The following is a 12,898-nucleotide window of genomic DNA, read 5'->3' as shown; positions in this document are numbered from 1 at the left end:
ATGGGGGTGGGAGAGGAAGGCCTAGGATTGACTGAGAAAGGAAGAGGTGTCGGTGGGGGGTGAAATTGGGAATGAAGATGTTAGAGGGGTGACGTTGCGAGGGGGGGAATAAAGGTGTCAGGGAGGTGAAGTTGAGAGGGGAGGGAGGGGGTAATGGGGAGAAGATGGCAGCTGAGGAGGTAGGTGTGAGGGGTGTGGAAGTTGTAAGGGAAGGAGCCCAGTGGGAGAAAGGAGTGCGGAGAGGGGAGGAAGTCCGGGGGGGGGAGGAAGGAGTGTGGAAAGGGGAGGGAGTAGGGGTGGAGGAAGAAGTAAGGGTGGAGGAGGGAGTCGGGAAGGGGGTAGGAGTAAAGCTGGAGGAAGAAGTGAGCGTGTCTGAGGGAGTCGGGAAGGGGGAAAGAGTAAGGCTAGAGGAAGAGGTGAGGCTGGAGGAAGAGGTAAGGCTGGAAGAAGAGTTGGGACAAGGGGAAGGACTAAGGGTGGCAAAAGAAGTAAGGGTGTCTGAAGGAGTCAGGAACTGGGAGGAACTAAACAGGAGGAGTCCAGGGGGATGGGGTGTGGGAGTGCGAAGGTTGGGAAGGGGTACGGAGCAGGGGGTGTCCATGAGGGGTCTGATGGGTCCATGACTGCCTCCTGCGGAGCGAACTGAGGCTGGGAGTGGTATGAATGGTGAGAATAACTGAGGGTAGAGTGAGGCACTAGGGTGGGAGGGTGAGGGTTCGACAGTAGCGATAGAAGGGATGGCGAGGGTGGTTGGTGGGGGCTTGGAGGCAGGCATGGACCCTGGGGGTGGGAAAGAGGAGGTGAATATGGGTGGGGATGGGATTTTCAGGAAGGAAGGGAATGTGCACATTCACTTGGACATTCCCGAAGGAAAAGGGGTTGTGACTGGCAGGTCACGGAGGGGAGGTGGAATGTGATGCCAGGGGACTCAGTTGTGCTGGGGGAAAGGAAATGGTTGACTGAGGGAGGGGAAAAATCGCGGGAGCTGATGAAAAACCGAATCCAGACCATGCTGTCCGAACTGAAAGTGAAACGAGAGTGTGGTGGGCGAGATCAGGTGCTGCATGGGAGTGTGATCATTGGGTGGGTGGAGACGCAGGTCAGCTCAAATGGACAACTGAAAGTGAACTTCAGCATCTGAGTGGTCTTGCCAGGGTGAATATGGAGAGGATGTTGCCTCTTGTGGGAGAATCTAGAACGAGGGGTCACTGTTTAAAAATAAGGGCTCGCTCATTTAAGACAGTGATGAGGGGAAATTTTTTCTCTCAGAGTGTTGTGAGTCTTTGGAACCCTCTTCCTTAAAAGGCAGTGGAAGCAGAGTCTTTGAATATTTTTAAGGCAGAGCTAGATAGATTCTTGATTAATAAGGGGGCAAAAGGTTATTGGGGGTAGGCAGGAATGTTAGGTTGAGGTTACATTCAGATCAGCCATGATCTTATGGAATGGCGGAGCAGGCTCGAGGGGCCGAGTGGCCTATTCCTGTTCCTAATTCGTATGTGTCCGTGCCTTGACCACCAGATTGTGAACCCAAGACTGCTCTAAATCTAGGTTCCACCGAGGTGCGTGTCTCTGCGCTGGTGGAGGGTGTGGGTAAGCGTTGTGGCGGGACTTCCGGTCTGCTTATTTCCAGCTGTTCAAAGGAGGAGCTGTCCTTTTGGCTGGAGGTGAGGATGTGGATGGAGCTGAGGGACTGGCTGGTTGAGTGTGTCGGTTGCTCGGCAGAGCTCCCTGTGAGCCAAAGTAGAGATAAGTAGTGCATGGCAGCAGAGTCAAAAGCAGGAGAGAGAGCACTCACATTTGCGTTGAGAGAGGGATGATGTAGTGCAGGATCCTCACAGGGTGTTTGCTGCCAACCTCACCGTCACTGCAGCCACTGTCTATGTCCTCACCAGTCAGCGCGATGTCCTGCTCCTCAAAGCGGGTGAAGGGCCTAATGTGGGCCCCTCCACCCCCAGTCTGGGACCTCTCCCTGCTGATGTGAGCAGGCTTCTCCTGCATAAAAACAGATGGCGAGAGTGTGAGCAGGACGCATGGCACCACATGGAATGTTTGTGTGGTGAGCGGAGCCATGGAGAGGTTGGGGACCTGAGCTCGAGAGGGTATGAGCCCGATGGAGATGTGAGGGTGCATGTGAGAGTCAGCGGTGATGTCCCTTGAGGTGTGAGATCCCTGTGGATGTGTAATGGATTTGTGGATTTTGAAGGGTGTTGGCATTGGCCACCACTGCAACCGCCTCCAAAGCTAGATTAGTGAGGTTGCTGCCCAACCTGCGGCCAGATTGGGGGTAGAGGACATCACGGCGAGCCTCCACTGCGTCAAAAAGGAGCTTGAGGGACACGTCATTGAACCTGGGGGCTGTAGTCTTTTTGCCTTTCAGGGCCATGTCTTCTTTGCAGCAGTCGTGGGCTGGAAGCACTGAGAGGTTTGCGCACGGCTCAACTTTAAGCATGGCGCCCGTTGTGATGAAGTGGCGAGGTGAGAGTAAATGAGAGCCCGCCCGCCATAGAAACAGTGTGTTTCCCAGGAATGTGTAATTAATGTGGTGGGTTTGGGACAATACAGCGTGAAAAGCCGCCACTGTAACCAGCGGGTAAAACGTTCTTTTACCCACCTGCTACCGCGCAGTGTAAATCAGAGATACTTTGCCCATGAGTTCTAATTATTTACTCCATTGAAGATAGTGCTCCATTTAAACTCGACCCCACTGCTGATCGCTCAAAGTTCAATCATGAGTTAAACAAGTCCCAAATCATCAATGTAATAAATGATGAGAACTTATTGCTTAGTAATTGGCAATTAAGTAACTTTTAATTAAGAAATGCAAACTGCATTTCAACCATAAATGTAAAATGAAAAATTAAAACAGTTGGGAACCAGTGTCCACTGGACTTGCATCTCACTCAGGGGTGTGAATAATTTATTCACTGCTCTATTTGATACAATCTGTTAAGGAAGATGGCTGTCTCTTACCTGTCTGGGCCTCCATCTGTTTTGTTCAGAGAACGAAGCTGCTGCCAAAGGCTGCGCACAGTTCTGCAGATGAACTCATGATTTATACATCTGGCCAGAATTCCAGTGATGTGCATGTAGGTATGAGGGCCTTTGAACAGTGCCAATGCACACTCCTGATTGATGAGGAGAAAACCTGTATTAACACTTTGCCTACAGCTGCTAGGGGAAACAGGAACTTTGGCTGATTCAGCTGTCGTTTGAAGTGTACATGCTGCAAATTTAAACTCTCTCGATTTTTTTGGGTGGCAACAGTGGAATTTGTCTGTAGCACAGAAAGTGGGTTATGAAGTTGAGTTTGTCATGACCTTACAAGGGCACCATGGAGTAGGTTTTTTCCCCTCTCTCTGTGCTGCATGCATTCCAGTGGACTCAACAATAATTGTTACTCGTGATCCCGCATCCTCGGCTCAAAAAAAAATTTTGATAAATGTGTGGAAAATATGAGTATGTCTCTGCTATCAGCATGTTGCAGTTTTTCAGCTAATTTAAAGCTTGAGGGGAGATCATAACTGAAATGAGAAGGCTGACGTGGCTGCGATATACTGATCCCGTGCACCTAGCTCCCAAGAACTTTGAACCTGCCCATTTTGAATGCTTCAGCAGGCTAAATTATGAAGATAGGTTGCATAGATTAGGCTTGCATTCCCTTGAATATTGAAGATTACAGGGGAGATAGGGTGGTGTTGCGGGGGGGGACTTAATTGAGGTATATAAGATGATTAAAGGATTTGATAGAGTAGAAAGAGAGAAATTATTCCCTGTGCTTGGAGAGTGCAGAATAAGGTATAGCCTTAAAACTCAAGATAGGCCATTTGGGGTTGATGTCAGAAAGTGCTTCTTGACATTAAGGATATTAGAAATCTGGAATTCTCTCCCCCCAAAATCTGGGGCTTAACCGAAAATTTCAAAACTGAGATTGTTAGATTTTTGTGAGGCAATGGTATTAACAGTTATGAAGCAAGCTAGTTCTGTCGAAGGGTCATGAGGACTCGAAACGTCAACTCTTTTCTTCTCCGCCGATGCTGCCAGACCTGCTGAGTTTTTCCAGGTAATTCTGTTTTTGTACTGAAGCAAGCTAGATGGGTTTAAGGTGCAGATCAGCCATGATGTATTTGAAAGGCAGAACAGGCTTGAGGGGCTGAATGGCCTACTCCTGTTCCGATGTTTCTTTGTTTCGTTATCCTGGGTTCGGGAATCTTGCATGCTGTGGAGGCCGAGGCTGAGTGCATGCTCATAAAGTGGAAGGGACTTCATACTTGGAAAGCTGGCTGAGGTGTCCAGCTTTGAAGGTCTTGCTGCAGAAACGTTCGATTTCCACATCATGACCATACAATCCCTTAAGAGCAGGAGGTGTAAAACATGGCGAGAAGTGGCAAAATTCATTATCAGTTGCCCTGTCCAAGAAATTCAACAACCTCACCATGTGGGCACCTCCAATTCATCTCCCATTTATGCACGGTACCAACTATAACTATTATGAAGTCTTCCCATACATTATTTTACTTTTCTCTCCATCTTCCCTTGAAAATTTCACTGAGAAGCAGCATTAGTTTCGGAGACCTACTACATCATCAATGCATACTATTTATAACATTTCCAACCAGTTTCTGCATCCGTGAAGCTGACAAAATGAATGGTCCGACTGATAGATATGTTGGATGAGCATACAAATGACAGAGATTAAGATTTATTGCGGTGCACTGGAAATGATGAGAGTCCTTGCTGGAATCTATGAAAATATGCCTTGTGATGAGCAGCTCTTCCAGTTACTTGCATGCTTCATTGGTTCCTCAGCCTTGTTCTCCAGCAGCCCTTCTGAAGCATCTTGTGGCCGCTGCACCATGTGGATACCAAATCAATTGCCATATCATGGAAAATGTGGCACCATGATCCAGGAAGTGTTGGCTAGCTTATATTATAGGATATATTGTAGGATGCCTCCTTACCTGTCAAAACACTGAAAGCTCTGCTTCAGCATTCGTCGGGTGGTTATGTGCCTCATTGTTTCTATGCTTGCCTGCTGTGAGGGGATGTTAGAATGGACAGAAGCAGAGGTAGCAGCTTTTTTATTCATTACCGCCACCATTAATTCTTCTCAAGTCCTGTTTCTTAAACTTTGCCACATTATAAATGGAGGGGACTCACCAAGATGTGCTCGTTTCACCAAGTGGAACATGGATGTATTTTTGGCAGTCCAGCTAACAATATTTTGTACAGTGGTTTCTTGATTAGTTTCACAGTCTTACATGTATTATTACCAAGCCCATATTCTAACCTGTGCCCTGAAAAAGAAGTAAAATGCATCTCTTTATAAATATTGACAGTTAGATATTTTGTTTATGAACACGTTGGTGATGCCTTGAAGATATGAGGACTTTTTTTGCAGCACCCGTCAAACACACACTCCTAATCTACAGCCTCACTATCAATACTGCCAAAAATCTGTCAAAAGCCAAGCAGTTTAGAAAGAGGTTTAAAAAAGGAGTATTTATCTGAACAGTTAGCATCATCGGTAGTTTGGAGTGGCTATTGCGTGTGAGAGAAGTGACCTAAGATAGGCAAATAAGAAGCATTCCATGTTAACAATATATTGTCTAATTCAACTCCCAGGATTCATTGTTTAAACAGTGACACCAACAAAAACAGCTATCAGGCCATTCTAATCATTGGAATTTTGAAAGGAATCCTGACGGAAAACAGTGAAATGATTAATAGCTTGGGGGTAATAGATAATTTGGAGAGTAAAAGTGATCCTGAATATGATCATCATGAAACTGACTTTTAACGACTGGCCTGTTTTCAATACTGCCACATTTAATAGCATAAGCTGTTGGCGATTCACCGTTTTTTTTTTAGCAGCTGATGTCTTTGCATGCCAGATACGTATTTAATTGTTAAATGTTGATATTAATCATTATATTTGTTTTGTCTAGCTCTTACATTCATTACAGTTGTCTCCTGTGTTCCACTCAAATCTTGCACTTGCTTTGACTATCTGTCAATCTGCATGCATTTTTGTGAGCTATCTGTCCATCTTGTTCAATGTGTCATCCGCTTCCAGTCGGCAATCATCCTATCGCTTTACGAGTTATCTTTCTTTTGTTCATTTTACCACGTTCGCTTCATGGACTTGAGTGCTTCCTCCCAAAATATTTTTTTATCCTTCCATTTGAATTACTTTCTCGTGTTTTCTTTTCTCACTTCGCCTTTTTGGAAGTCTGACCTTTTTTCACCCATGTATTTCTTTTTCCAACAGTTACGTTATCAGTACCTAGCTCATGTCAGCCTTTAATCTCCAAACATTGCCAAAGAAATATGTCCCACACTCTGTAGCTGTTGAATACTTATAAATAATGCAGAGTTTGATCTTTAAAATGCTAGTTATCTTAGTTATTTCAATTGCAATCAATAAATTTAAAAAAACTTGTTGCTTAATAAGAAAGCCAGAATTGAAGGTGCACCAAATTTCAGCTGAGCGCGTGTTTGAGATGAATTACAGGTGACATGTTACATTTACTTAAACTTTCTATGGCAAACACCACTGTTCGAAAAAGACAAATTATGGCCAATCGCACATTGCTGTTTGAAGGAGTTTACGGTGTGCAAATAGGCTGCTGCATTTCCTACATTACAAAAGCAACTCCAGTTCAAAAGTGCTTAATTGACTATAAAGCACTTCAGGACATCCTGAGGCCATGAAAGGCATGATATAAATGCTGGCCTTTTTTAGAGAAAGGGATATCTGCTCAGAAACTAAAAATAACCTGGCTTACTGGTGGATTTCTTTTGTTGATAAACCACATAGCCGGCCATCCTTGTATTTGACAACAAATGCAGTGATACTATGTCAATGCAATCCTTAGTCAACATTCCATGTGGGGTTCTCTTGAAATCCAAAGGCCTGAATTTACGCTCCCAGGTCAGGAGCACAGAGTCGGGACATTTCCCGGCTCTGCAAATCCGATCCATGAGTAAGTGCCCTGGAAGTTGGGATTTTCGATCCGGGGTGGTGGGGTTCTTTGGGAGTTGGGTCAGACGACCCCAGGATGAGTGTAGAGGTGGGCTGGGTGGAAGGCCTGCCTCGGTGTCCCTCGGACCTCATCAGCACCCCCCTCACAAACATTCTAATGCCCCATCCATGCCCACCTATGCTCCTCTGCCTATTCCCATGACTCCTCATACACTCCATGCCAATCTATGCACCCCCCTCCACCCCATATCCCTTTATAGCCCCTCTACCCACCTCCATGACCCTTTATAGCCCCTATGTCAACTTAGTGCCAACTCATGCCACCCCATGCCCCTCACCCATCACCCTTTGACCCTATACCTACCATGTCAACTCATCCATCCAACCTGGGCAGACCTCAGAAGCCATGCTGAAATTAAATAGTATTAAGTTCTAAGAATCTATTGCAGACTTCATTTTCAAAAAATCTCATAAAAATCCATTTACTACATTTACATTCCTTCATCTACATAATTCCTTAGAAGAACAAACACGTCATTCAAGTGCATAATCCCTTATAAAACAAGCATTGAAATTCATAATCCCACTGCAAAGAGTCTATAACCTCTCAATCAAACCGTGAAATGCCAGGCACCCTACTGTGATAATGGATTGTTTGTGAAATCAGTCATTCAGCACTAATCCATTAATGGTAACCCTCAACTTATGTCAACAGACAGAGTGAAATAGCAAGCAGTGATTTTTAAAATACTCTCCAGACATTTTTTTTTTCAAAGATTTAAAGGACAGAAATTTTAAATGCCTTAACAGCTTAACAGTTATCTTTGATGGTTCAGTTAGACACTTTTGACAGTTTTCTTTGATAGGTCTGAACTTTGTGGAGAGGTTGTTTACCCTTTTGGAGAGATAGGATACCCTTTTGGATATGGTTCTGGGGCACTTTTGGGAGAGGTCAGGGATTAAAATTAGGCATGACTGTGCATAAAAAGTGCATAGTTCATTTTGACACTTTTGACCGTTGTCTTTGACTGTTCATTTTGACACTTTTGACAGTTCTAATGAGCTTTAAAGTTAATGACTTTATGCACATTTTACACACATTCATGCCTAATTGTAATCTGAAGGGGTACCTGACCTCTCGAAAAAGTGCCCCAGAACCATATCCAAAGGGGTATCCTACCTCTCCAAAAGGGTACTCCACCTCAACACAGGAATCCATAAAGTTCAGACCTGCTGCTACCAGCCTAATCTGCACATGTCATGTTTCACACATCTGGGTCACCAAAATTAGATATGAGTCGGGTGGCTGATGATTTATATGGGCAGCTGCCTCCGTGAAACATGCATATGCGAAATGCAGCCCTCCCCATGAAAATGGTCGATGCCATGGTCAGGAACAGGACTTCTGATGTGTGGCCTCTTCCACCATTTTTGCGATGATTTCATCATTGCGAAAATTCAGGCCATAATGTTTGTGACAAGCCAAGTTGAATATTCAAATGATAAAACTTTTTTTTTGGTATTTATAGATCACTTTAACATTTGTACCTCACCATTATCTAGGTTATATTACCTTGCTAAAAAGGCTTCCAGTTCATCTATCATCACTTCCTTAAAATAATAATGGATTGAGAGGATTAGGTATTATGTTCTGTCTAGACGTCAGGCAGAACTAGCGTGTCTTTGAAAAAAAGTGCTTAATCATTTTAACAAAGGGCTGGTTCGGAAAATGTCAAGTTCTATATTGGCACTTCTCAGCTGTGCTGTTCTTAAACGGATTTTTTTCCACACTCCTAGTCCCTCCAGGTGTTTTTCCTAGAGAAACAATAGTATATTGTTGTAGAAATTCAAGATATCACTTACAAGTTTTTTTGCATTTTTTAAGCAGACTGTTCGGGGTCAAGCCAAGCACTAAGCAAGCTCCTGTCACAACAGCTGAAAACATGAAGAACTCCACAGTAATTTCCAATCCTCATGCCACTATGAGCCAACAGAACAGCCTGGATTCTCCTCCATCATGTTTAGGCAGTGGAGGCAGCAGCCCACTCTATAACAAGACTACGGACATGATACAATCTCCCCTGGCCTCCAGTCCAGCGTCAGTCCATTCCGCAACTTCAAATGGTGCACCTTGGGGTGCCAGTCTGAGCAGCTCCTCCACCATAAGTAAGGATGGTCCAGGTTATCAGTCAGTAAATAGTCTACACACCAGCTGTGAATCCATTGACATCTCCCTCAGCAGTGGAGGTGGTCTCAGTCATCACAACTCAGCTAGTGGTTTGATCCCTCCCTCCAAAGAAGATTCTCTTACCCCCTTTGTGAGGACTAACAGCATTAAGACAGCTATGTCTGAGAGGTAGGCAACTGAGGATGTATTATTTAATGAAATTTTATAGATTTGCACATTCCTATTTTTTTACAAGTGATCTTATTCAGTTCTTACTAATTACACCTTGTCACTCATGACAACCCAGGAATCCATATGTTGTTTGTAGAAATATGAAACACTTGATGTGTTTGCCTGATAGGCCATTTGTTTACATCTCCTGTTCATTTGGTGTGCTTCTAGTGGGCTTTTTTGTACTTGATTTTCCAGTGTAAAATATTACTGCTTTTATTCACTAATCTCTGAAGCAAATTGTCATTGCAGCTTTATGGAGATAGTTGTTTATCTCAGCCTTCCTCATGCTTTGAAACTACAGTCTGACCTTCTAGTAATAGTTTTTGAAAAGACTGAGGCTGTGATAACCCTAACTTCCTGAATAGTGTTCCCTGAAAATCTCTGTTACTCAGAAATTGAGAAGGATTATCAACATTTGGAGGTAAAGGAAATGGACAGGGTGTAAAACTTGAATGCACGTGAGACAATCAGAAGGTGGGAAACTTGAGCGTGCTAACAGTGCAGGGAGAGCATTGCACCTGTGAAAGGGGAAAAATAATGAATGTGGACTGTTGTGTATATTTTTCTCAATGAATTAATCCCCAGGCTGAAAAGTTGTCTCTTGTTACTTGTGCCACCCAGGAGCACTTAAACGTGCCGTGTTAGAGGCGGTGCTGCCAGGGGAAGTCACACCTGAGCACTTGAGAATTAGGTTTGAAAATTAAAAATAGACAGTCGTGTCATTTCAATCTTTGGCAGCTACAGCCTGCTGGATTCTTTCCTGAAGTACACACACTTCAGTGCTAGCCCAGTGATAGAGATATTGGGGCATAAATTTGTGTTGGAAAAAGAATCAGACAGCTTTTAAACCTGGTAGCCAATTCACTGTTGCCCATTTTGTGCCACCGCCCAAGGCTGATTTGCACCCCATTATGTTGTGCCTGTCAGCTTTGAAGCGTCCTCAATACTTTAAGGTGAATAGTCCTGGGCAGACTGAAATTGTTGCATGTACTGAAGTACACATTTCAAATTACAAACCATTTCTTAATTTTAGTGTAAACTGGGCCAACGGACAGTCATATTCTGTATAACTAAAAGCCTCTTGCATCAAGTGCACATCCATGATGTTGCATCTCCGAAAGAGATCACACCTTAAATGGGTCAGAGTACATAGATTTTAAAAATATCCCTCAATTGAGTACTATCTGTTAAATTGGTTATGTTAATGAGGTTAAATATCCAATTGACTGAATTAAAACTAATAATTAATTAATTGGGTATCAATAAGTCTAATCAATTAAATGACTTAATTTTTTTTAAAGCCAAGCCACAAAAGATCACAAAATCAACAGTTTTGTTCAGCAGCCAAAGTGTTTTTTGAGTTATTGTCTGTAAAAGTGTAAAACCTAAGTTTTGAACATCAGTATGCATATGCTTGAGTAAATCATAAGCCTACCAATCTTAAAAACCCTAATTAAAAATGTTTTCCTTGCAGAGGCCTGTCCCTTCCTCTGGACCTGAACCTAGATTTCTGTTGGGCTTCCACTGTTTGGATTGTTTAACTGAGCTTACTTGCCAATATTTCCATTGCTCTAACCATGTTGCACTTCAGATTATGACCTTTGACAGTTGGAAGGCTGCTATTTTATGCCTGCCAGACCATTGAAATCCCAACCAATATGCCCCTCACCCCAATGCTGCCAGACACCAACCCTCCATGTAGTGACACTCCACTGGTCATCTCTCCACTGCTGCCAGAGAACTAGCTCTTTTTCCCACTAAGATAAAAGCAAAATACTGCAGATGCGGAAAATCTGAAACAAAAATAGAAAATGCTGGAAAAACTCAGCAGGTCTGGCAGCATCTGTGGAGAGAGAAACAGAGTTAACATTTTGAGTCCATATGACCTTTCTTTAAGGGTCATATGGACTCGAAACGTTAACTCTGGGGAGAATTTTCTCCCCATTGTGGGGGGGTGGGGGGGGGGGGGGGGGGCTTTAGCGGGCGCGTACCGGATCACCGCTCACGATTGGCTGGGCGCCGCCATTTTACGTGGGTGGGCCAATTAAGGCCTGTCCAGCATGATGCGCTCCCTGTGAGGGCGGGGGGGAGTAGGCTGAGTTGGGGCCTGCGCTCTTTCGCGCATGCGCACAATAGAGCACAGAAATCTCTCTGAAGCAGAGAGCTGCCTCAGGGAGATTAGTTTGAATTTTAAAAATTTTAATTTGAAGGAAAAAAAAATTTTTTTAAGACATGTCCCCTAGCTGGGACATGTCAATGAATTTTAAATAAAAAATGTATTTAATTTATAAACCCTTCATGAAACCTCATCCCGCCCGTGGATGAAGTTTCATGATAAATGCGAAGGCTGCCTGGGCTCTTCTGCCCCGTCAACCTTAAAGTTGGATGGGCAGCTCAGTTAATGATCTTAATTGGAATCTAAAATGGCCTTAATAGGCCTTTGACAGTTCGGCGGGTGCGCAGCCGACTCCGCTGTGCACCCACCGAGCTGAAGATCTGAATGACAAGCGGTGACGTTGGGACGTGTCATTTTACACCCGTAATCGGCTGGTCGCCGCCATTTTGCATGGGCGGGCCAATTAAGACCCGCCCAGCATGACGCGCACCCGGAAGCGCTGAGCACTCCCTGTGCGGGGTGGGGGGGTGGGGGGGGGGGGGAGTAGGCCGAGTCAGGGCTAGATGATTCTGGCCTCTGTTTCTCTCTCCATAGATGCTGCTAGAACCTGCTGAGAGTTTTTCCAGCATTGTCTGGTTTTGTTTTAGCTCTTTTCCCATCCCATCTCACGTTGCCAGACCTCAATTCTCTGCTTTTGCCAGGCCACAGAACATCTCCACAGTGCTATCAGGCACTGATGTTCTTGCTTCGGTGCCAAGCTGTTGGCCAACTCCCCACAGCTGCAAGAGCAACAAGTCCTCCACCACCTTCTGGTTCTGTAAGGCCATAATCTCTATGTGTGTGCCAATAAATTTCCTTTGAATAATTCAGAGTGATCATTGCATTGAACAAAATCCATATAAGTCAAATCTTCTTTCCACCAATAACTTGTTTTATTCCCCCCCGCGATAAATTTTCATTGGTTTGAGGATTTACTTTTCTGATTTGTAACTTTGTTGGTGCGACATTGTAGCATTGAAATTGGAAATTTTAAATGAACCAAATGTCTAATTTTACTGTTGGATATAGATGTATTTATTCTCGGATCTGCTAACATTGTTTCTCTTTTCTCATTTCTGTCTTTCCTAAGTGTTAATCTACCTTTTCTTCTTTGTTCTTCCCTTTACTGCTTGATTCCACCCCATAGCCCTCTCTCTTCCCCTACTGCTAGTCCCAAATTCAACAGAAATACATTACCAAGGAAACAAGACAGGTAATACTCATGAATCAGACAATTAATTCGGTCAAAAGAGGCCCTGTCTTCAAGGATCATCTGTGTTTATAATTAACCCCTTGGCAAAACTTGCTCTTAACTTCCTAAAATTACATTGTTTCGTACTAAGCTTGTAACATCTCAGCA

At 44.1% G+C, this 12,898-nt stretch overlaps 1 protein-coding gene across 2 annotated transcripts in view; it reads left to right on the top strand.

Annotated features, from left to right (window-relative positions):
• Positions 1-12,898, top strand: part of nav2a (neuron navigator 2a) — a 315,479-nt gene that overhangs the window by 178,550 nt on the left and 124,031 nt on the right. For both annotated transcript variants that reach the window (XM_041197259.1, XM_041197260.1), the window contains one exon: positions 8,871-9,338. In XM_041197259.1, the coding sequence (XP_041053193.1) occupies positions 8,871-9,338 (468 nt within the window). The remainder of the gene's footprint in view (positions 1-8,870; positions 9,339-12,898) is intronic.

The sequence above is a fragment of the Carcharodon carcharias genome, chromosome 10 (assembly GCF_017639515.1).
Source record: "Carcharodon carcharias isolate sCarCar2 chromosome 10, sCarCar2.pri, whole genome shotgun sequence".
In the NCBI taxonomy this organism is placed as follows: domain Eukaryota; kingdom Metazoa; phylum Chordata; class Chondrichthyes; order Lamniformes; family Lamnidae; genus Carcharodon; species Carcharodon carcharias.
Note: the sequence above shows the minus strand (reverse complement) of the source record. Positions and strands in the feature narration are given on the sequence as shown.